We start from the raw sequence: 23,995 nt of genomic DNA, 5'->3' as shown, positions 1-23,995 counted from the left end.
GACGATGGCCTGTGTTTGAGCACATCCCAATTAAGATGCCCTGTGCAGAGCAGAGCGGGCCTGGGGAAATTCCACGCCCGAGTTCACCACAAGGTCACTGTGTGCACGGTCCATCCTGGACCAGAGGTCTCGGGCCCCACAACATTGCTTACAGCCCCCTGCAGATGCCTACCTGGCTCTGTAGGTAGTGACAGAACTCAGGGCTCATGGGTACGGGGCACACACTGACTCCCTACCGGCTCGGTGCTTCCTTGGCCTGTGCGCCTCGCTCCCTGGGAGGCCCAATCAGACCCATTTCACAGACAGGAAAACCAAGGCTCAGAGAGGCTAAGAGACCTGCCCAAGCTCACACAGCCACGTGTCGAGCTGCCTGGCCGCACAGCCCACACCCTTCATGGCCACACGGGTTCACAGTTTCAGGCTGGAGAGTCGGAAACTTCTCAAATGGTCCATCTTTAACCCTGACCCATCCCCATTATAGGTCAAGGCCTTTCGGGGCCCCTCAATTGGTGCTGATTAAGTAGCTTATGCAGATAACCGGCTTTACCAGAGACTTTCTGCCTGGTTAGCTAAGAAAGCTGGGATTCCTGCCAAGGGGACTTGGGAGTTTTCCATCAAAAATAAAGAAACAAGCATAAAGGCTTCATTGGGTGGGTAACCCAGCATCTGAGGTGTCTTTGTGTGCATGTGTCCTTTGAAAATGACCCTCTGGGCATCTGGGCTGTATATGCATTCGCTCGCAGGCAGAACACATCTGCTCTGTGACCCCGGAGCCCTCAGAGCCTACTGGCTGTTGGAACAACAGGTGACCAGGCATCCAGAAAGAGTCTGGGGGTAGAGAGAGCACGGAAGCAGGTGCGCTGCCTGTGTAATCAGGGAAGGCTCCCTAGAGGAGGTGTAACACCAAGTCTGTGTTTCCAAGGAGGAGAATGTATCTGCCAGATACACAGCACGGATGAGCACGGAGTCCTCCCCACCCCCACTTCTGGGAGCGGATAACGAGTGTGTTTAGAAAGGGTTCTTGTTTCTTGTGTTAGCCGCTCACATCCTTCTCTGGGCATCCTCGCGGCAAAGCTTCTACAGACAGACTCTTACTGCCACTGCTATAGACGGGCAGACTGAGCCCCAGGCGGCACGCGCGGTATGCCCGAGCACACAGCTCCGGGAACCATGGAGACGACTCCTGGACCCAGCAGCTCTGGCTTATGCGCCTGGAGGCCCTCCTGGAGGGGCTGACAGACCCTGAAAACAACCCTGCGAACGGCAGGAGGTCTGAGGAGAATCCTCCACGGGCCTCCCTCTCCTAAGCTCCCCAAATTGGCGCTCGGGATCTGACAAGGGACTCGCCCCTCCTGAGGGACTGGACGGCAGCCACGGGCTCTGCCTGCCAGGGACACAGGGAAGGGCCCGGACAGGCCCGAGGGCCAGTCTCCACCCACGATCTTGTCCTGCCATGACCCCCACTTCCAGGCAGGGAGACTGAGGCTCCCAGAGAGGGGGCGGCCTACCCAGCATCCTGCAGCTGGCATGTGGTAGGAGTGCTCCTCCTGAAGCCAGCGCGCCGGGCTCTAGCACCCGTGTTTCATGGGTGCAGGACCCAGAGCAGGGATTTTCGTGGAGGGGTTCGCTGAAGACCAGTGTGTGGCACCCCGCTTGGAGACAGAGAGTCGGGGCGGGCCGGCAGGAGACACTGCTACTAAAAAGCCTCCCCGTCTCATGGGCTCACGTTGGGCAGAACCAGTGGTGACCAGCTGGCCGGGACAACAGGACCCCTGCACCTCAACTGGGCCTGGGACCCCACACCCCAGCCCACCTGTCTCTGTACCCCAGAGCCCACTGGACTGTCAAGAAAAGCCTGGCGTGGAGAGCCGCCCGCTCCTGCATGCCCAAGCTTCCGGGGAGACCCCTCTCTGCTGTCCCATGGCAGCCGACGCGGCCACACGGACAACACGTCCCAAACACAAACACTCGGGGAGCGCCTCGGACCCACTTCCGCCCCCCAGGGTTAGAGCCGGAAAAAATACTGCAAAACATGAGCAACCATTCAGGCCCCAGGATGTGTTACTTACAGCAGCGGGGACCGTGGAAAGGTCCCGGGAGGCCAGCTAGAAACAAGGGTGAGGACTCGTGGCAGACGCTCGGATCTGCCGGGGCCACAGAGGGAAGGGAACCGTGAACACGTATGATGAATCGGGCGAGGCATCCGCGAGGGGCCACCGAGTGGCAGGAAGGAGGCCAGCAGCCCCGGGGGGCGGGGCAAGCCCTGCCAGCCTGGAGGTCACCTCGGATAGGCACAGTCCTGTTTGTCGTGTGTTTGTAACCAAACTGTGAGAGCTGACCACGGCAGGGACGCGTGTGCAGCCAGTGCCCAGCGCAGGGTGGGGCCGCGGGAGAGGCCTCCTGAAGGGACATGCGGGGACATGCGGGGGGCTGAACGCCAGGGCTGGAGAGGGGGTCTGCCCACCACCCACGGCTGCACGGGCAGGAGGAGGGGTGGGGGAGGGGCGCCTTGACTGCAGCGTTCAGCTGGCCCGTTTGACGACAGCCTTTCCCTGGGCCCACTGACAGAGGGGACAGCCACTCGGGGTGGCTTCCGAGTCACTTCCTACCTCGGTAACACAGATTGTTCTTACAACCGCCCCCGTAGCTGGGCGGGCACTCGGAGCAGGGCTGGCCGGTTCTGTACGGGGCTTCTCCGATCCAGTTCCCCCTGCGGGAACACCAAAAACACCATCAGGAGGGGCTGCCGCCTGAGCCCCGGGGCACCTCCTTGCTCCTTTCCTGGGCTGTCCAGGAGGGAGAGGCCGCTGCATAGAGCCTAGAGAATTCTAGAAGAATCCCGGTGGGAACTCGGACACCTCCTTCCTCCCCAGCACCGTGATCCCGTCGCGCTGCCCGTGTCCTGCCTTACACGACTCTGAATACTGTCCACGACACCCCACCCCAGCCCCAACACCTTCGTCCTGGAGAGCTGCCGAGATCTGCCCTGTTGAGCTGTTTGTCAAAGCAGTAAAAGCACGTTCTGGGAAGGAGCTCGTGTCGACTAAGCTCCTACCGACCAGGTCCCTCCATCCTTCTGACACCTTGGGGAGGCACTGAAGTTCCACCCTTTCTCAGAGGAGGCCACGGGGGCTTGAAAGGTTAAGTGACTTGCCCAAGGCCACACAGCAAGCAAGTGGAGGGGCTCAGAGCTTTTGAGCACTCTGCCCTCGGGGTTGGGACCAAGGTCCGTCCAGATGTCACTGACACTGTCCACTTCCGTCTGAAGTCCCTGGCCATGAAAATGGAGGCCGGTCAGGCCTGGTTCTCCAGGTAACAGGTGTGGAGCGGTGTCCGTAGCCCCTCTCCCAGAGCCTGGGCCTCTGACAGCACAAGCTGGAGCCATGCGTGATGGGGGAACCAGTCTTTATGATTCCTTCTAGAAACTTCCTTCAGGGTTGACCTGTTGGGCCACTCAGGAAGGTGATCCAGAGCCCTGCTGAGAAGCCACGCCTGGCCCTGGCCTCCCCCAGCCTCCCTCCACTGAGCAATCCAGAGCAACTCCCCAAGTGGAACCCCTGCCCTGCCTGCCGTGTGACCCCACCACTGCCCTCAGGGCTGACCCTCTATCTCCTTCTCTGTAACAGGGGCCACAGCAGGAGGTTGTGCAGTGACAGAGTGATGGCATGGAGACCCTCAGCCCAGGGCCCTGCTCACGGTGAAGGCCGCGTGTTCCGTGAGAGCTTGCTAAATCAACAGGTCCGTCGGGCAGCATTTCTGACAGCTTCCCAGGGAGGTCCGGGGGCCCCGCTGGTGCTGGGAGGTCAGGCACCTGACTCAGCGTCCTGCACGGCCAGGGGCTCCGACTCTTGGCTACACAGCTGTCAGAATGGCCCACTGGACAGAAAACACTGTGCATTAATCTCCAACGCACGGCGCTGAGCAGGAGATACAGGGGAAGAAAGGGCATACGGGTCTGGTCCATTCTCGTGAGGGTCCGAAGTGGACACCGACCAGTGCAGAGGGATGTCGATGGTGGTAGTTACAGGGGTACACACGTGTCACAGGGACCCAGTGTGTGTCTCCCCACCGCCCACTAATGGCCACGTTGAAGCCCTAACCCCCAGATGGCTGTGTGTAGAGACAGGGCGTGCCAGGAGGTGAGTGAGGGGACGAGGTCACAGGATGAGGCTCCCGCCCACCAGGATCAGTGTCCCTAAGGGAGGGGACCCTGGGGAGCCCCTACTCTCTCCCTTGCTCCCTCTCTATGCACACGCAGAAGAACGGCCACGTCACGACACAGGGAGGAAGGGAACCACCAGCACCCAGAGGCACACCCTGCCTCCACCTGGGACTCATGGCCTCTGGCCCTTGGTCATGGCCACGCATGCTGGCTGGCCCATGTAGACACGTGTGGGGTTTATTGGGCTGCACACTTGAGACATGGGTACCATCCCTACGTTTTCTGTTTTTCAAGAAGACAGCTGGGTGCTAAGAAAGGCAGATTCTGTTTCTGATAGGATCTTCAGGTGTATTTCTTTTTTTTTTTATACAAAGAGTCGAATCGAAATATCCATCATGCCCCACTGGCCACTCTGCTGGGGACCCCGCCCCAGGGGGCCAGTTACTGCTCTTCCACGGGGCGGGCGTTCCCCTTCCCACCAGCAGTGACCTAATCCACCTGCCCTCACGCGGGCCTGTGGGCTGCTGAGACACGGCCAGCATGGGCGTGCCAGATGCACGACAGACGATCTCTTTCCTCCTGACCTCAGCGATTCCCCCACATCCCACCTCCTCATGGCTGCTCCTGACCCAAAACAAATGAGTGAGGTCATCTTCGTTTCATTCAGTCCCTGAGCAAATATGCTGTGAGGGCATCCTGTGTGCAGGGCCAGTGCGAGGGCAGGAGCCAGCCCTGTGGCTGGAGAGCAAACCACAGGCTGTACACGGGGAGGGCCATGCTGTGAAAAGTAGTATATTATTTGATGAGCAAAGGAGGTAAGTCAATAGAGGGACAGATGGCCCACTGATGACATCAGGTTGCTCTGAGGAGAAAGGGGGCTAAGACACAGGCTCAGTATGGTCTTTTCTAGAAGGGAAAACATAAAAATGCAAAAACTAGGTTTAGCGTGAATACATTTCCCAGAGTGGTATCTGCTGCTGTATTTTCATCCCACTGGCTATGACACACCCCACGGTTGGCCAGCCAACAGCTACTCCAGCTTCTGATTTGCTCTGGGAGTCCCAGAAGATGACTTGCAAAGCCAACTGGGCAATTTCATTCATGGAAACATTAGGGAAGTCTCAGCCTCCCCCGCCATCGCCCATCTGTGCACTTACAGTCTAGTTCTAGCCAATGACAGAAGGAGAAAGTGGGCCAGGGCTGAGAAAGGCCAAGAGAAAGCCCTTTACTACCATTCTTGTCCCTTTAGTTTGGGAAGATGTGATGCCCGGTGCTCTGCAGCCATCTTGGAACCATGAGGACAGGCTAGTACAGCAGGGAAACAGAAAGAGCTTGAGTCCTCATGGACACTGCTGAGCTTTTAAGCTTAACTGGATGCACCAATCTCTAGATGTCTTGTTATGTGAACTACGAAGAGACCTCACCATTTAATCCAACTTCCCTTGGGTCCTCCATGGCAGGACAATGCATCCCAACCCAGACAACCATGTTACTTGTTCTTACTTTGGAGAGTAATTGCAGACGAGGTAGACCGCATTCTCCCAAACATCTCCCCAAACGTTCATCCTCTGGCAGGTGTTCACAGCACAGCCAATTTTGTTGGTGGCGGCCCAGACTATCTGAAAAGATGACAGCCACATGTCAGAACCCCGACAAGGCAGAACAGGGCAACCTAGTCTGGCCTGGATCTCCAGGGCGCTGGCCCTAAAAGGGTGCATGTTGTGAAGGGGTGATGGACCAGAGTTTTTCCCTAATCCCTGAAGATCCTTATATTTGTTAAACACACGCATGTGCGCACACACACACGCACGCACACACTCCAAACAGAAACAAATCACCCACAAGGAAAACGTGCCAGCGACAGAGAACTGCCACACAAGTTTCTAGAGCTTACTCCCAGTTTCCACACTTGTGTCACAAACCCACGCTCGGCCCAACAGCCGGACTTTGAGGAACACCAAATTAAAGGGAAACATGATGGTAATGAGAGAGTGGAGTCTTCCAACTGAGGAGCAGGCCAGCTGAGTGACAGGGTGTGGGGGTGCTGGGCTGAGGTCGCGGCGAGGGCCTCGGGGCTTACCTGTGTGTAGTGGGTGCACATGGGCCCAGAGCACCTCTCCGGACACCAGGGGTTGCACTCGTGGGGGTAGGGGTAGGTGTAGTCCTTCACCTCGTCATACCACGACTGCACGTGGAAGCCAGGAGAGCGGTACCTGCGGGGCAGACCAGCTGGTTACGTCCCGGCCTCCACCCACCCAACAGACCGAGACCGCGGCTCACAGCACAGCCGTCCATGGGGCAGGCTAGAGGACAGGGCTGCTGTGCATGAATGGCCCCAAATCCTGCCCAGGACCTGCTATAAGTGCCTAGAACCCAAACTTACAAGGAGCCCCCCCTGGGCATTCCCGGAGTGCCTGGGTTCCAGGAGTGTCTCTGGGAGGCCCACACTCCACCTGTGTTTGCAGGAAACGTTTGCCTGGCCCCCAACAAGTCACTGCTTATATTACAATTACGTATTTATGCCCACAAGCCCCTTATTTCCCAGGTGTGATTCTTTAAAACAACTTGATGGACGACATGAGTCCCTTTCAAGTCAATGCAGAGAAAAACAGCAAGTAAGTAACCATCCAGGTAATGCACAGATGGGATGCCAGGGAACATCTAAAAAGGGGCAAAACCAGCCCGCGATGGGGGACAGGGCACACGGGGGAGCCTAGAGGCGAACGTTTCCATATCGTCCTGGCTGGCTTCATTCCTCACCTGCCGGGCGGCAGGGGGAAGACCCAAGGACTCAGATTCAAGGTCGAAAATAAATAATAGAAATAGAACTAAACGGAAAGTACAGAAACCTGCAGAGAAGCAGAGCTCTGCCATCACATGGGCAAGCCCTTTCCAGAACTTTCTATTTCAAGTCTAACTCCTGAGCCCTCCCCTTCCCCCACACAGGTCATCACCATGGGTGGCCACGGCCCCACCCGTCCGGGCTGGCATCGTTGCTTTCTTCCCGGGAAAGAAAACAAACTGGACACAGATCCCCGGTCAGCGGCCCCAGCACGTGTAAACAAAGCGGTTTCGATAAAGAGAGAAGACACAAGGGCTCTGGCCGTGTCTGAGAGCCCTGCGGTGAGGCGGGCAGTTAGAGGTCTTGTAACAATTACTGTCACAGCCCAGAGCGCCTGGCGGTGGTCAGTGACGTAGTCGGGGCTGGCTTGGGGAAGGTCGCTGGCGGCTGCACAGCCACAGAGCCACAGAGCTTCGTGGGGACACCCATGCCCATCCGTGTCCCCGGAGCGCCATGGCCAGGCTGCTATGGGGGCCCAGAGAATGAGGGGGTCTCTTGGGGAAAGCAGGTCGGCACTGTGGATCCCGCAGGGGCAAGATCTTTGTGTGCTCTGCACCATCCGCCCCAGCACTAAGCCTGACACAGCCACAGCAGGACCAGCTCCAAGAACGGAGAGGCTAACTTTCCGCCTGTCGGCTTGACGGCCCGAAGGCAGCCTTGACGGCCCGAAGGCAGCCTTGACAAGGATCCGCAGGATGGCCACGGAATAGAAGACGGGTCTGATCGTGGATGAGAAGGAGGGAAAGAATTCAAGGCTGTCCTGGCCACCGTTACCACGATGAAAAAATATGCGGCCCACAGCCAGAGGCTACTCAGGAGTCCAGGAATATTCCGGCTGCCAAGCCAGGCCGGCGGAATGATGGGTTTTCTCCCTGTAGACGTTTTCTTTTCATGCCACCGGAAGACTGATTTTATAAAAAGCAGAATTCAGCAGGAGACCAAAAATAATAATAATAATAACAGGTGTGGGTTCCCTTCCACCGGGTCCCATCTGGGCCCCTCACGACACTGGCTAGGTTCTGTTCCAGAAAGACACTGACCTAAAGCAAGTGGACGGCTCACAGCCGCACGGAACTCAGGTGCTTACGGGGCTGGGGATTGTCTGGGCTGTGAGTCGGGCGACCTGTACTTCAAGTCCTGTGCAACTTGTCAGCGATGTAGCAAAGCACAAGTGGGCGTGAGCCCCCGGCCAGCCCTGGCTCCAGCCCCGGAGGACTCGCGTCCACACCACGTTGTCTGGTCAGTCGGCAAGTTTGCACAGAGCAAAGGCCCATTCCCCACGTCCCCTGAGGAAACCAGCCCTTGGCTGGGTGGGTGCTCAGGTGGGCACCTCTTAGAGGCCACGTTCAAGGGCCTCCTCCGGGCCAGAGGGCCTCGGTGGTGAGGGGGAGCCTCCCCGAGGCTGGACGAGGAGGGCGAGGGGAGGGCAGCTGCTCACCAGGTAGAACCTGGCTGGGCCTGGAGGAGGAGCAAAACCCAGACGCGGGGGGCAGAGAAGATACCCTGACCCAGCACAGCAAGGCCAACATTCCAGTGTCCCCCCGACCCTGCTGCAACGGGCTCAGGAATCCTTTCAAGGAGGTGCACTGGGGCCCCCAAGCTGGAAAGCCCAAGCCCGGGGGTCAGTGTCTGGAGCCAACGAGCAGGCTCGCGTCCATTTTACAACTACTTAGAAGTGCCCTTGGGCCTTGAGCATGTTCACCCACACGTAAATGGCTCAGGGGTTCCTGCAGACTTAACCGTGGCCATGGACGGCGAGCACCCAGGCCGGCACACGGCAGGTGCCCGCAGAGGCGGCTGGTTCACACGTAAGTGGGGCGGGGGGACTGCGACGGCTCTTACCTGCCCCAGTGGACAGCCAGGTTCTGCCCGATGGACACCAGCAGACCAGTGGGCCCGTGCTCCCAGATGCACTCGTGAGCCCACGCCGCCGCCGACCGCTCCAGCTCCTCGTCCCAAGTCTGCAGGGAGAGCAGACCCGGCCCCCCAGAGTCAAGGATGAGCACAAGGACCAAACCTGCAGCCACGCACCCCCCGCGTGGGCCCTGCGTGGCGCCCGGAGGCTCCGTTCCTAGACTCCGGGGGCCATGCAGGGGTTGGATGGCTTCCTGACCCGGCCAGCGGGAAGGGGCAGGGCCACAGGGATCTCAGGGGAGCCTGGCCCATGGCCGTCCTCGAAGCTACTGCTCGGGGCTCCCGCTTGCCTGGGAGACGGGCGAGCCCACCCTGTGGCCTCTGCCTCCTCGTGGGTGAAACGGGAAGATGCCTGAGTCCCGCTGATGGCGGTGGCCTCGGCACAGCCCCGCGAATGTGCTTCACACCACAGAACTGTAGGCTTCAAAGTCGTCAAAAGAGTGAATTTTTATGATTTATGCATTTTACTGTTCTAAAAAAAAGGTGAGGGGAGCAAAAAATGCTTTGGCCTCGGCCCATCGGACTCTCCTGCGGCCCAGCCCACCCTGAATCAGGGCGGGGGAGGGGTGGGGGCAAGGGCAGGGTCTGGGCCAGAGGATCTGAAACCGGCTGCGCCGCCCGGCCTGCCTCCCAGCTGGCCCGGGGACGCACATAGCTCCCCGGGAAGGAACACGGTGAACAAAGCAGCGGGGTCACCGCTCTTCTGCGGTGGGACAGATGCCAAGCGGCCCTCCGGCCAGCTGCTGTCCCGCCTCCTCCCGGTCATCAGGCAGATGCCCCGGCTCGCAGGCAGGCCAGCAACTGCTGTTCCCTCTCGGGAGAGCCCCAGCCCCGCACACACAGTAGGTGCTCGCGGAGAGTCAGGCAGGCAGGGTCCTGGGACGTGGCCGGGAATGGGAGACTGGCGGCGCTGGCTGTGGCCCCCAGGACGGCATGGCTTGAAGTCGAGCGCCTCCGCACGTCCACCTGGCCACCTCTTTCCAGCCTCAACGCCAGACACTCCAGAACGTCCAGGGCCGAGGCCTGGCCGAGGGCATACGCCTCTGTGGATTGGGTCACACCCTGGGCACAACCCCTGCTTCGGTTGCACAGGACCTCCCGGGTCCAGTCTGACGTCAGACTCCACTCTTGCTGACAGTGTCCCCACCCCGCCACCTTCGTGCCCACCAGGCTCTGTGTCCCTTCTGCCTGGGATCCTTCTCCCAAGCCCGGGACAGCCTGCAGTGCAGAGGGGACAGGCCTGCCTTCTGCTGGGGGCTTCTCCTGCTGCTCCCTTTACGTACCCGATCCAAGCCCCCACTCCCATCCGGAGACCCCACAGTATCCCGTGACGTTGGATTTCCGCCTTCCCGCCTTTCAGACTTGTGGCTCACCCGCTTCCAAACCAACTACCTAGACCACCTTGGTGACTCCATCTCCAAGCAAGGACAGAACAGAGAGTCCGCTGCGAGGGGAGGGCGGCGGGGGCCGGAGGAGCACCGAGATCCCTCTGGCCGTGGCTAGCCAAGGCCCTTCCCAAAGTCCAGGGAGGCAGGGCAGACCCTGTGCAGGCGCTGACCCCACCCCAAGGCCCACTGGCTTCTCAGAAATTCAGTGTTTATTCTGATCAACGTTATTCTGAACCTTGTGTGCCTTTGGTCTGGGTCCATAACGTTTTCTACAGCTCGGTGGGAGGGGCGGTAGGGAGGGTCCTGGCAGATGGCTGGGGGTTCAGGGCTTCTGAAATTCTGGCTGGAGACAGAGGACGCAGCCCAACAAGGACAGAGCTCTCCGCCCTCCCTGCATTCAAGGACTCCTTTCGGGCCTGCCCTTCACCTCCCAACCTCCTCTGCTCCAGCCGAGCCCGGCTCGTAGGAAGACCGCAGACAGGCACAGGTGGGCCTTCTCTACCGCCAGAGGGAGACCCAGGGAAGGAGGGAAAGACCTGGGCAGTTGGGGGGCACTGGCGAGAGTGTTTGTGTGAGGGGAGCCTATCCGCGGGGCCAGGCTCTGCCGGTGGCTGGCTGTGTGACCGTGGACAAGTGGCTTCACGTCTCTGAGCCTGTTTCCCCATCTAGGCTAACGATGCTGCCGGAACAGGATTTGGAGGCAAGCTGAACGAGAGGCATCAAGCTCCCGGGCAAGGTGCAGGGCAGCTCTCAGCAAACTGTATTTTGATATTAAGGAAATTAACTTCCTTGAGCACCTACTATGTGCCAGGGGCAGGGTTAGGCCCTGTCCCTGAACACCTGCCACTTGCCAGAGAACATTCTTCTTTCTTATTTAATTCTTGGAATAAGCCCCTGAGGTATGTTATATTTTCCCATTGTTGCAGACAAAAACAAAAACAAAAAACCACACACACACACAAAACTCCTTGAGGCTAAGAGAGGTTAGGCAACTTGTCTAAGGTCACACAGCAGGAAGTTAGAAATTTAACAACCCAGCTTGATCTGGCTTCCAAGGAGTTCTCAGCTTGCTCTGCACGCCATCACCAAGTGCCGGTCCCAGTTGGCTAAGATAACAAGTTACTAAAATAGTCATAGCAACAATATAGTTAACATTTATATAGTACTTATGCATTATCTCATCAGCTCCTCCAAGCAATGCTATGAGAAAGGTACTTTTATTGTCCCCGCTGTGCAGGTGAGGAGACATTAACACAGAGAGCCAACATTAACACAGAGCCAACTAATCTGCCTGAAGTCACACAGCGACCAAGTGAGTGGCAGCTCCCCTAAACCCAGGAAGGCTGGCTTCAGAGCCTGTCCACCTATAAAAACTCAAAATAGGGGGTCTAAACTCTTTGGAATTTTAAAATCCACCTTTCAGGGCTAAAGCTATTTCAAAGGACCCAACTGAAGCCCCAGCAGGCGGGGCTGAGCAAGGAGCTGGATTTTCAAGACACTTTCTCAAATGAGTGCCCCTTGTTTGGGTGGAGATGTGAGTTGATGGGCAGGCCCGGGGCAGAGGGGCTGGGCCTCAGGCTACCTCCCCCGCCTGGGGGCCCCTGCTCAGAGGAGGCCCCAACAACACTCACGAACACTCAGCCTCCCTGACATGCAGGCCATTGAGACGTAAGGACCCAGATCCCAGCTTCAATCCCGAAATAACACAAAATAAACAAAGAGGAAAACGTGGCAGGCTCGTTCCGGGCTGCCCATGGGAGCCCTGCTCCCTGCACCGAACCTTCCAGACAGGCCCCTGGACAAGCACAGAGCAGAGACGGGATCAGCCTGTTCCCGACAGGAGGCGGGGAGCAGCCGGGATCCTGGAGCGTTTGGGACTCGGTTAAGCTCCGGCAAGGAAAATCCCCTGCTCCAAGGTGGGCACCATACAGGGCCTTGGGGTGGCAGGGGGCCAGGAGGAAGGCCCAGCTGTCCGGGGAGGTGGACAGTGTCCTTCTCCCCCACCCACCCCCCGGGGACCGAGCCAGACCACCAGGTCCACGGAAGGACGGGGGAAGAGTCCAGACCCAAAGTCACAAAGAATTCGACTCTAATTCTCTACACCTTTAACCCTAAAAAGGGCTGCACCAGCTGTTGATGCATCAGTATTGTGAACGGGTGCCCAGTCTCCCTCCTAAGATCAGCACAACCCTTCAGAGTAAGCGCCTGGGCGACGTTCCTCAGGGAAAGAAGAAATGGTTTTGTGACGAGTTCCCAAAGGACAGCCCTGCTCCAAGGGTGTCTGCCCAGAAGGGCAAGCCTTTCATCTGTGGTATAGATGGTGACAGGCCACCTCATGAGGGCAGAGACGGCGACAGTGAGGGGCTCCCAGGCACAGGGGTGGGTCCCTGATCGCGAGCACCCTGCCACGGAGCACAGGGCAGCATGAAAGGGGAGAGTAGGGTCCAGAGGAGGGAAAGGAGCTGGGTCCCGTCTATGATGGGATAAGGCACGAGGTGGGGACAGGACTCCTGGGGGACGGAGGGCCTGGCGGCATCTTCCGGGAACACCCACTGGCCTCTCGGAATAGATGAGCTTGAGATCGAAGGTCCTGAGCTCCAGGCAGGGCACGTGGGCTCCATCCTAGGCACAGAGGGCCCTGGGGCTCCCGAGCAGGAGACACATTTCCCGAAGGTCGGGAAGGGAACAGGAGGCAGGGCTCAGGGTAGGCCATCGGGGGGCAACGTGGGAGGTGACGAGCCCCGGGGCGGATCAAGGTGTTGGGGGGGCAGGCTGGCCAGAAGGAAGTGGGCAGTGGCAGTAGGGGTGTCAAGGCTCAAACCAGGCACGGGACGATGGCTGTGAGCCTGGGTCCTGCAGTCCGCTCTGCCACGACCGGTTCTGACCTCAGGCCTCAGCTTCCTGGTCTATAAAATGGGAGAAAAGCAGCAGGTGCATCGCAGGGCCGGGAGGGCAGGAAGTGCTGCTGGCAGAGACACCCGGGGGTGCGTGGAGGCAGGGCCAGAGGCGTGGACTTGGAGGGCCGGCTGCCCTTTGGCTCCTTCCACATGGCATTTCCCCAGGCGGCTCACGGGACACCCTCCACGGCCCCCCCTCTCTGCCAGCCCCTCGCTGACAGACACCCCAACTCTCAGGGACTCGGCCTTGCTGCCGCTCAGACGGAGGAGGGCGGCCAAACGGGCCGGATGAAGACCAAGGTGCTCAGTGACGACGGTGACCTTGGCCCCCCCAGGGCATTTTACCACGTGACGTCATCAAACCGTCCCAGAACCATGAGAAGGAGATTCGCAAAGTGGGGGCCGTGGACACATCCAGGTCACGAGCAAGGAGGCAGCAGAGCTGCGAATGGACTCGCCAAAGCCCAGCGCACAGACCTCCCACTGCCAGGGGAGCGCCACGGGCGGGGCCCTGCGCTGGGCTCCGCGGCCCGGGGAACTCACCAGTGCCGTTTTGGTGTCAGGAACAGAGGCAGGGGACCCTCTCTTGCCAGGAGGCCCTGAGCCCACCACACCCTGCCCCTGGAGACAAAAGCAGATGGACCCCAGGCCGCCCCGCCCCGGGAGCACCTGCACTTACCATGTACTCCATGTTGGAGGCCGGGGGGTACACCTGGCCCCTGAGCTTGTTGTGAAGCATGAGGATCTCCTCCCTGTCCGAGCTGGGGATGGCCCTCCGGACCCGGGAGTGCGGCTTGTCCTGCTGGTATTTGCTGAGCAGCTTCTCCAACTGAGTGATGTTGGGCAGGAAAACGCCTTGGGCTCCGCAAACCAGGAGCACCAGCCCCAAGGGGACGACTCTGTTCAGGACACAGCTCATGGTGCCACGCAGGCCACAAGGACGGGGATGACAAGCAGGCTGGGCTCCCAAGGCAGCGCCGGGGCGTGGGAGCTCTGAAGGGAAGCAGAGGGTAGTGGGGGAAGAGGTCGGTCGGTATTAAACCAGCTCCAGCCTGGGCTTGACCCGTGAACAGCCACCCCCCCCCCCACTCTGCAGACGCACAAACTGAGGCTCACAGAAGCTCGGTGACCGAGGTCCCTCGCGCCCTAGATGAACCCAGAGGGTCCGAGAAGCCAGCGCAGGCTGACGGAGTGTGCTTGCCCTCCACGGCAGAGTCCATAAGAAACGGGACCTTCACTGGGCTACTAGGCCCTGAGCCTCGCCTCGGGGAGCTCCCACCCAGGGTGGTGTGAGAGACAAGGAAAACCACAGCCCCTCCCCCCACCCCAGCCCCCCACTGCAGGGCGGTGCCGGGCACAGGTAGCGTGAGGAGCTGGGGGAAGGGGCTGCGGAACCCCACCGGGGGGCTGACCCGTCTGGGACACCGAGGGGTCCCGTCCTCCCATCAAGGCTTCTCCGCCTTCCCCCACAGGAGCCGTGACCAGTTCTCACGGGCTGAGCTGGCTGGGTTTGCAAGACACCAGCCAGCAGAAGCATCGTCAGGGGCAGGACGCGGAGGGGCAGGGAGGGACCAGTGCGAGGCTGAGCGTGCAGCCAAGCAGCCATGGGAATGGGGCAGTTCCCACTCTGACCCTGGAAACTCTCCAGGGTCCTGACCCAGCCATGCTTTGGACAAAAATAGCCACCACCCAGCGGGGACGCCCGGCATTCTCCCGACTAGGCGAGACCAGCCCCCCTTGAGGGGAGTTCCCTCTGGGGCAGCGCCTCGGGGCTGGGACGGCACAGAAGGACGTGTGCGTGCTCGCCTGCCCCCCGGGGACTCCAACCAGTAACGCAGACCCCTGGGGTCCCGACCTCGCTCCAGGAGGAGTCACACCGCCATATATGAGCATTTCCCAGCCGCAGAAGGCCAGGCTGGCACAGATGCCGAGACACTGACGCTGGATTGCCCTCCGTGACGCAGGGAGAGCAGAGACCACCGTCAGGGAGCAGCTGCCGGGCGTCACCACCGCACAGGGTCCGCGGCGGCTAGAGGGCTAGCACACCCCCGAAGGCGTGAAGCAGAATCGCTCCCGAGGACTCGACTGTGAGTCCACCAGACTCAAGCCTGGGTGGGGTTTCAATCTCCGGTGGGCACCATTCAAACAGCTCTCCTTGGGGGCAGGTAAGTAGACAGTGGGCAGTCAGGTGGAGTATTACACAGCAGAGAAAAAGGAACAACTTCGAGCCGTGTGAGCGTCTGCATGACCAAGTCCCAAATCCAAGGTTGGGTTAGAAGAGTAAACTGGAGAGAATGATGCCAGGTATTATTTACACCAACTTTAAAACCCACAGACTATAGTTTGTGTAACTTATGGGTGTACATGAATATAGACATACATGCATCTAGGTGTATTATATGTGCATATTTTATACATATACACACATACACGTGTCTGTCTGTGTGAACATATGTGTACTTGGGGCGTGTATGTGTTTATGTAGTAAAACCACACCTGAACCAGTCCAGGTTCGCGGTGCGGGCTGATTCCAGGGTGAGGGAAGGGGAACTGAGAAGGAGCATGTGAGGACCCTCCTCTTGATCTTCCACGTATTATTTGTATTTTTAAAATCTCAAGCAAAGAGGGCAAACTGTCCACCTCTGTTCACTTTAGGGGCACAGGCTGTGTTGGGAGAACTGCAAAGCACTACCCCAAGGAGGGGGACTGCAGGGGTCGGGCCTGGGCGGGGAGCCCATGCTATCCTTTGGACAGCTCTGGTTTTTAAAAATATCAATGACAAAAGGAAACAAAATCCCAAAGCATGAGGAGACAAGGAAGCAACTGCTGGTCCCAAGGGCACCCTTCCAGCGGGCGAGACCTTATTCCAAAAGACAAGACAAACGGCCTTCACCATGTACTTGACAGTAAGTAGGCTGCTTGTCTGCAAGGCCCCACAGAGAATTCATAAAGCCTCGGGGGCAGACATGCGCTGGGTCTCCCAGCTCACGGCATTGGGAAGCACACCCCGTGCACCCCAGGTTCTGAGACTGGTCTGGCCTGGCCAGAGCTCAGGGGGCCTGGGGGTCCTTGCAGGGGAGGAGCCAGGCCCAAATCATCCCACTCCTGCTAAGTCTAGGCTTCGCGACACCACGAAGGCTTCAGCAGGACCGTGAGGACGAGGGGCCGGCAGCTCTCCTCCCGGGACCCTGCACGGTGCTGTTCGGGACTGAGCTGTGACCCCCCCAGATTCACAGGCTGGGATCCGGACTCCCAGCGCCTCCGAGCGTGACTATATTTGGAGACAGAGCCTTTAAAGAGATCATTAAATTAAAAGGAGGTCATTAGGTGGACCCTGGTCCCGTCCGACGGCTGTCATCCTAAGAGCGGGGGCTGGGGCGCAGACGCCCTCAGAGAAGGGCCGTGTGAAGACACAGGGAGGAGGCAGTGTCCACAGGCCGAGGACAGAGGCCTCAGGGGACAGCCACCCTGCCCACAGAGGGGGCTCAGGCCTCCAGAAGTATGAGAAAATACTGGATAAACAGGACTATGGACCCAATTCCCCACTGGCCACTGTGGGGAAGGGGCATGGGGGGCACGGGAAATCAGGAGGCCTAGGCCCACTTCCCTGGGGCGTCGCCAGCAGCCTGGGCCTGGGCAGCCCCTCCAGCTTCTGCCGCCCCAGGAGTTCAACCAGAACTTAGGGCCTAAACCCTTGAGCCTCTTTCTCACCCACGATCAGACAATTAAAACCCTTTCTTCAAGTGAGGCACGTGCGAAGTCCGGGGCTGCGTAGGGCTTCCCAGGGACAAGTACAGACCCCGAGCGGCTGGGGAGGCTGACACTGAGGGAGACCTACTGTGCGCCGCTCCCTGGATTTCTCCTCTCACCCACCGATGATTCGGAGGCTCGGGCTGTACTGCTTCCGTTTTACAGAGGAGACTGAGGCCTCTGCCGTGTCCAGAAGGCCCGAATTCGTACAGCTGGCGAGCAGAAACCGAGCGCTGGGACACAGCCCGTGCTGTCCCAGGGCCCTTTCCTGACGCTGCCCTGCCTCCCCGAGAGTGGGCTTCCTGAAGGAGAGCCCAGCCACAGCCTGTGGGGAAGGGGACCCGGTGACAGCACACCAACCTCTGGGACAGACGGTGGTTCCTGGCGGTGAGAAGACACCCGTGTGTCAACCCCAGGGGACTGAAACCTTACATCATGGCGACCTTTCACCGAGACAGGCCTCCATCCCCGGGCCTGGCACACATGCAGCCTCTCTGGGTCGCCGTGCCTGTGACTCTCACATGCTGAGCTGACCTCTGACCCCTGACACCAACATGCCAAGGTCTTGTGACGACGTACCCAATGTCAGGCCACCAGGGAGGTGGGGAGGGGAGTGAGGCTTTCAGGCCCCAGGGCCCACGGCGAGACTCCAGGCTGGCTAACAAAAGCCACAGAACATCAGATTCCTACAGCACTGCCCAGAGCTCGCAAATGCACCTGGAGTCTGCCAGGGAGGTGGCGATTTCCAACCCCATTTTACAGAAAAGAAAACTGAGTCCAGGACACACTGCCTGGTGCGGCTGAGGCCCTGCAGCCAGTTAGAGGAGGCGTCAAGATGTGAAATGAGTTTCTGCAGCCCCCGTGCCCCCTGCCAGGGCTCTGTGGGATCAGCAGACCCCCGTCTCCTCAGGGTTACCTCCCGGGCAAGGCCGCCCCCAAACCCGCCTCTCCAGAGCAAGGGAGAGAAAGGGGGCGTGCCCGGGGCTCTGCTCGTCAGGCCGCAGGGCCCTGCCTGTGTTTGGAAGATTCTGCCAGGAAGATGGATCTCGGCACTGCATCTGTCGGCCGGCAGCTCCAAGCTGTGCCAGAGCTCTTCCCTCCTGCACATGCTGTTCCCACAGCTCATCCCGCGGCCCCGTCCTGCCCCCCTCCCTGCCCCCTCCCTGCCCCGGCTCTTCCAGCTACGATCCAGCTCCAGGGTCACGGCTGAATCACACCGCACCCGCCCAGCCCCCGCCAGCCCCAGACCCGTCGGCTCGTTGGCCACCGAACGGCCCACATCTGACACGTCGGTGTCCAGTAAATATTTAAGAAATGAATGTGTGGCCGCGTCTTCCCGAGGAGGTCGGGAGAGCCGAGCAAGGACGCCGCGCGGTGCGGGCCTGCCCAGAACCACCCAGAACGTTGGCTGAGTCAACGCGTGAGGCAGCCCCTTGCTGGTTGCGTGGCGCGTCCCTGCTCGGGGCCCCTGGGGCCACGTCTGTGAGGTAGCCGGGCATCACAGGGCTCGTCTGACCTCGGCGACTCAGCAGTGAACAAGACAGGCAGGTCTGCGGACGAGCCCCGGCGCCAGGAAGCTTCCGGAAAGCAGTGTCCTTTCCTCAGTGTCCTGAGACCCGGCTGGAGCCCGAGTGTGGGTGCTTCGTAAGGGGTCGCTATTCTGAGGAGGATGGCGATGCTACGTGTGCCCCGGAGGCGTTGTGTGGAAAAGTTTCTAGAAGGCCGGGGTTAATGATGCCGAGTCTCTGTTCATGACCTTATCTCAGAGCCCCACCTCTGCTTTGACGCAAAAACCTAACTGTTAAACAGCATATTAAACATCTCATGCGTGCGGGGCTTAAAAACTGTGCCCTAAATTCGAAACGCACTTTCCTCAGGACCTGCCTTGAGCCGTAACCACTTTCTCCCAGATTTCTCCAGACCAGGTCTGGAGTCTGGCCGGCTCAGTGAGTAGAGCGTGCGACTCTTGATCTCGGGGTTGTGAGTGCGGGCCCCAAGTCCGGCACGTCAAAACTTTAAAAAATTACAACAATGAGGGACACCTGGGTGGCTCAGTGGGTTAAAGCCTCTGCCTTCGGCTCAGGTCATGATCTCAGGGTCCTGGGATCGAGCCCCGCATCGGGCTCAGCAGGGAGCCTGCTTCCTCCTCTCTCTCTCTCTGCCTGTCTCTGCCTACTTGTGATCTCTGTCAAATAAATAAATAAAATCGTTAAAAAATTACAACAATAAAAATGAACCAGGTCTGGGGCATTCGTGTGGACTCTCTGGCCAGGAACTGCCCGTACGTGCGTTCATGGTCACTCCCATCGATGACAATGACCCAGTTCACATGCCATGACTGCCGACGTGCTCCTGCGGGGGTTGAGTCTCGGCTGAGCTGGGAAGCAGCAGGAGCCCTAGCGCTCGCTGTCATTGTCACACCTGCTCCTTCCGTCCGCCTCTCCCGCTGGACCGCGGGCTTCCTCAGCGCTGGAACCCGTGTATGCTGGCAAATGTCCGAACACTGACAGTCCCAAAAGTAAAAATCACCCTGGTATGTGGCGTCTGCCCGTTCCCCCGGCACAAATATTCCCACGGTGGCCTATTTCAAGCAACCCGTGGGAGATCCCTGACTGCAGGATTTCTGGAAAGACGTGAGATGGCCATTGCTGTGCAGTCTTTCCACCGCAGGGGACGGACACCATCACCTCATTGGACGGAGATAAGAGTGAAGCGCCGGAAAAGGTCAGGATGGGGTGAGGTCAGAGTTTCGTGACCCCCATTGTGAAGAGGACTTAGTTAACTGTAAGTGCCCGTGATTTGGTGTTTGCGGATGGTCGCGGGTAATGGGCTCCCAACCTGAGTATTTAACAAAAAGCACCGAGCCGGTTCCGGCCCGCGGCGGGCGGGCCCTGGCCATGTCCGGCTTCACGCCTGGCGAGGGTTAGCTGCTCCACAACCATGTTTCACGGGCACCACAGCCCGCCGCTCCAGGGCGTGTGGGCAGACCCACGGGCCCCGACGTGGGTCCTCCGTCCCCACGGTCCACAGGCTGACGGGGTTGTGGCCATTACGGGCCCTGTCCTAGCAGTGAGGGAACGGAGGTTCCAGACAGAGAAGCAACCTGCCCACGTTCACACAGAATGTCTGCAAGGGCAGATGCCTCGTCACACTCTGGTCACCGGCCCGAAGGGGCAGCTCCCCAAACTCAGGGCGGCGCTGCCCCTCTCGCCCGTGCCATCCGGGCTCATTCAGGAACGTGCCCATCCCGGGTGACAGCAGCTAAGCCGAAAGGCCAGGGGTGCCCCACGCTCGGCTCTCCCCAGGAGCACAGAGGAGAACTCAAAATGCTGGTGAGGCCAAGGGCAGATCACAGTCATACCCACAAACCACCCCAAATTCCCGGAATGAAGCTGTGGCCGGGAGTGGGGAGCACGTCTCCCCAGCATGTCTGGGGCAGATCCCGGGACTGGCCAGAACCTGCAGGGATGAACATGTGGGAGAGCACCAGACCCCGCGGGGTCTCCCTCCTCCACGGGAGCCCGTGTTCCGTAAGCCCTGCCCCACGGGATTAGGGCCGCACACAGCCGGGGCAGGCCCTTCTCTCTCACTGAAGCCCCCCCACCCCCAGCCCTGGGTTGTCCACAACCGAAGACAGATGGCCAACAAGAGCCTACAGGAAACCCATCTGATTGCTTTTTTAAAGACTATTTATTTATTTCGGACAGAGAGAGAGCAGGAGTGTGAGCGTGAGTTGGGGGAGGGGCAGAGGGGGAAGCAGGCCCCCCGCTGAGCAGGGAGCCCCACGCGGGGGGGGGGGGGGGGGCTCGATCCCAGGACCTGGGGATCTCGACCTGAGCCGAAGGCAGACATTTAACCGGCTGAGCCACCCAGGAGCCCCTCAATTTTTTTTTAAAGATTTTCCTTCTTTATTTACTTACTTGAGGGAGAGAAGAAGAAGGGGAGAGGGGGAGAGAGAGACTCTCCAGCAGACTCCACCCTGAGCCTGGGCCCAACGCAGGGCTCAAACTCACGACCTTGAGATCATGACCTGGGCCAAAATCAAGAGTCAGACATTCCACTGACTGAGCCATCCAGGCGCCCCGGGGTTTCTTAAATAGTACACGGAGAATAATCAAAATCCTGGGCAAAAGGAGAGGAGAGCTCACTTTGCAAAAGAATGAAAAACCAGGTGTGTTCAATATAAACCTAGATAGTCAATAAGAAAAGTCATTTTTAAAGTGACGGGACAATAAATTAATATATTCTCAGAACACCCGGGACCCCACGCGGGGGGCCCCTTGCCTGCCTTCTGGCCCAGGTGTAGATGTTCAGCAAAGCTTCAGTTAAACGTGAGGAAACCATGGGGTCCCAGCGACAAGCAGTCCAGAACGGCCCCGGAGCCGCGAGGGAAAGCATGGGCGTCGGGTCAGATCTGCTGGAATCACGGCTCCGCGGGTAGCCCCAGGCTGTCCAGAGGGCCCCTCAGCCTCTGATTTCCCAGGCCCTCGAGGCGACAGTGAGGCCCTGAATGGTTCGCAGGGATGAGGAGAGAAGGTAAGAAGACGGGGAGAGAATCGGTGGTGCGGGGGCAGTCTGCTCACTCTTCCTTCCTCCTGGGTGAATTCAGCAGCTCAGATCCTCTCTGCTCGGGGCTACGGGGCTGGGCCGACCCCCAACGGGCTCCTGCCTGAAATGCCTGATTCATGGTATCGGGAGGTATCTGTAAGGGTGAGTCACGGCCCCTGGCTCTGAACCAGGCTCGAAGATGCACAGTTCAAGAATCCTACAGCACCGGGCTATGGAATTTCCACACCGCTGTGCGGACGGAAATCCCAGGGCAAGTCCTCACGGGGCCACGGGAGTCCTCCGCAAGTACAAGCAAGACAGTCTGCCCTCAGGAGAGGGAGGAGACATCACAGTTACCAGACAAAGGCAGAAGGCATGAGAACACTGCCCGGAGAATGGGATGGTCACTCTCGGCCGAGGAAGGGACAGGGACCGCTCAGGGTGGGGTGGACGGCAAGGTCTCGCTCAAGTCTCCAGGAAGGGGAGCCCCAGACTGCACGAACCACAAGGTCAAAGGCTCGGGGATGGTCCCCGTCTTGGCTTGACGGGGCCAGGCACAAAGCTGCAGAGAAATGAGGAAGGCAGGGCCTGGTGGCCAGGAGCCTGGAAGAACAGGGAGTCCTGCTTTTACTCCAAATGCAAAGAGGAACATCAGCGGGGGGAGGGGTACAGCCCACGGTGACAGGGTCTCACTTACGCTTTAAAAGCCCGTCAGCAGGGAATGACCCAGGCAGAGCTCCCAGACCGAACGGAAGAAGCCAGACTCCATTCTGTTCAGGTCAAGTTCAAAACCAGGCAAAAGCAACCTATGCCTTTACAAGTCGGGAAACGGTTCCTGCTGGGGGCGGGGCCATGGGAGGGGCCCCGGGGGCGGCTGGGGCTCTCACTTGGGGAAAAGCCACCCACCAGGGCACCAGTGAGTGTTCCCTCCTCTTTGGTATGTGAAACGTTAATAAATTTTTTTTTTTCTAAGTCTGAAATTGTTCTCTCTTCTAAGAATGGATCCAGGGAAGCACGAGAGGCACAAGAACATCAGCCTGCAGGAAAGGACCCTAGGGGTCTGCACCCCCCCAGGCTCAGGGCTGAGGCAAGTCCTGGGGCTCACCCTGCAGCCCCGATGAAGCCCCACGGCCGGCGGGGGCCTCCGACTTGGACCAGACACCGACTCTCCCAGACAGGGCCCAGTTCATCCCATGTCTGAGAGGGCACTTTGTGCAGCCATGCCAAGGCTGAAAATACCTTCACGGCCAGCGGAGCCCGAGCCTTGAAGGTTCGCGGGAATAAACAGGGTTTCCAGCCACCGGGCGCTTCCCCCAGAGAGAACAGACCGGCTGTGTTGATGCTGGTTTGGGGCAGGAGAGAGAGAGGGGCCGGAAGACAGACACACGGCTGTGTTTGCAGCCCTGCTGAGGGAACTGCTCATTGTTGGAGCGGGGGGCGTCTGGGGTTCCCAAATAGATTTACCTGGGAAGCTCCTGGGCGCATGAGGGGCAGTGAATGTGCTTAGAAGGAAGGTGCTAGACGTGCTCAGGCCCCAGAGCGATGAGTGCCAACAAGGCATTCTTCTGGAAGAAAAGCCAGGACGCTACCGACAGCCTGTCAGGGGGCCTCTCCACCCTGCACGGAGGTGGCTGTCCTAGCCCCGCGGCTCTTACTCCCGTCTGGCCGTGTGACTTCTCTTGGGTTGCACCAGGCCCTGTATCCATAACCTTCCACACAACTTCACACCCGCCCCCACTAGCCAGCGGTCCCCACCCCATCCCAGTGCCAGGGCCCCAGGGCAGGCCTTCATCAGCCGCACAGTCCCGTTCAGGCCTGCGCCGGAACATGCCGGAAGCCTTGTTAAAACACAGATTGCCGGCCTCCCCCGACAAAGCTTCTGATGCAGGAAGGCCGGACAGGGCCCGAGAATCTGCATTCCTCACAAGGTCCCGGACATTGCTCTGCCCCCCACCCCCGGAGAGGGAACCCCACTTTGACAACCGTGGCCCCAGAATGTAACAGTCTCGACCTCATGTCCCACCCGAATCGAGCACCTCCCAAACTCCCACCCTCGGCACACCTACTGCCCCTGCTCCCGGCCTGTTAGCTCCACTAGTCCGTACCATGAACTTGTATCGGTGACCCATGTTGAGGGTGCAGAGAAATGGCCTTGGAAAAGGTAATTTTCCGTCATCACCATTTGCAAAGGACATGATCAGTTCTGCCTCGAACGGAAGGCAGGAGTAAAACTTCACACGTTGAAAACAGAACAAAGTGAGCGTGTGCCAGCTGGCCACAGATGCTGGCCACGGATGCCAGCTGGCCATGGATGCCAGCTGGCCACGGATGCCAGCTGGCCACGGGCTTCTATGCCAAGGGTGCTGCTCTGTCTTTGCTGTAGAGAGGGACCATGGTGTGGGGCAGGCGCTGGGCCCAGGCAGCACCACCCACATTCGCCTTTGGGGCCGCATCCGTGCCCAGGCTTGGTCACCTCGGGGACCAGTGGGGATGG

General features: G+C 59.3%; 1 protein-coding gene across 3 annotated transcripts in view; it reads right to left on the bottom strand.

The window, feature by feature from the left end:
• CRISPLD2 (cysteine rich secretory protein LCCL domain containing 2) overlaps positions 1–23,995 on the bottom strand; it is an 84,900-nt gene that overhangs the window by 56,098 nt on the left and 4,807 nt on the right. For all 3 annotated transcript variants that reach the window (XM_045076381.1, XM_004753882.3, XM_045076382.1), the window contains exons 2-6: positions 13,883–14,196; positions 8,847–8,965; positions 6,243–6,375; positions 5,666–5,781; positions 2,610–2,710 (exon numbers count right to left, since the gene is read on the bottom strand). In XM_045076381.1, coding sequence (XP_044932316.1) covers positions 2,610–2,710; positions 5,666–5,781; positions 6,243–6,375; positions 8,847–8,965; positions 13,883–14,122 — 709 coding nt within the window. In that variant the 5' untranslated portion in view covers positions 14,123–14,196. The remainder of the gene's footprint in view (positions 1–2,609; positions 2,711–5,665; positions 5,782–6,242; positions 6,376–8,846; positions 8,966–13,882; positions 14,197–23,995) is intronic.

This window comes from Mustela putorius, unplaced genomic scaffold, assembly GCF_011764305.1.
Source record: "Mustela putorius furo isolate JIRA1106 unplaced genomic scaffold, ASM1176430v1.1 tig00000174_pilon_pilon_pilon, whole genome shotgun sequence".
NCBI lineage: Eukaryota > Metazoa > Chordata > Mammalia > Carnivora > Mustelidae > Mustela > Mustela putorius.
This window is presented reverse-complemented; position numbering and strand designations above follow the sequence as displayed.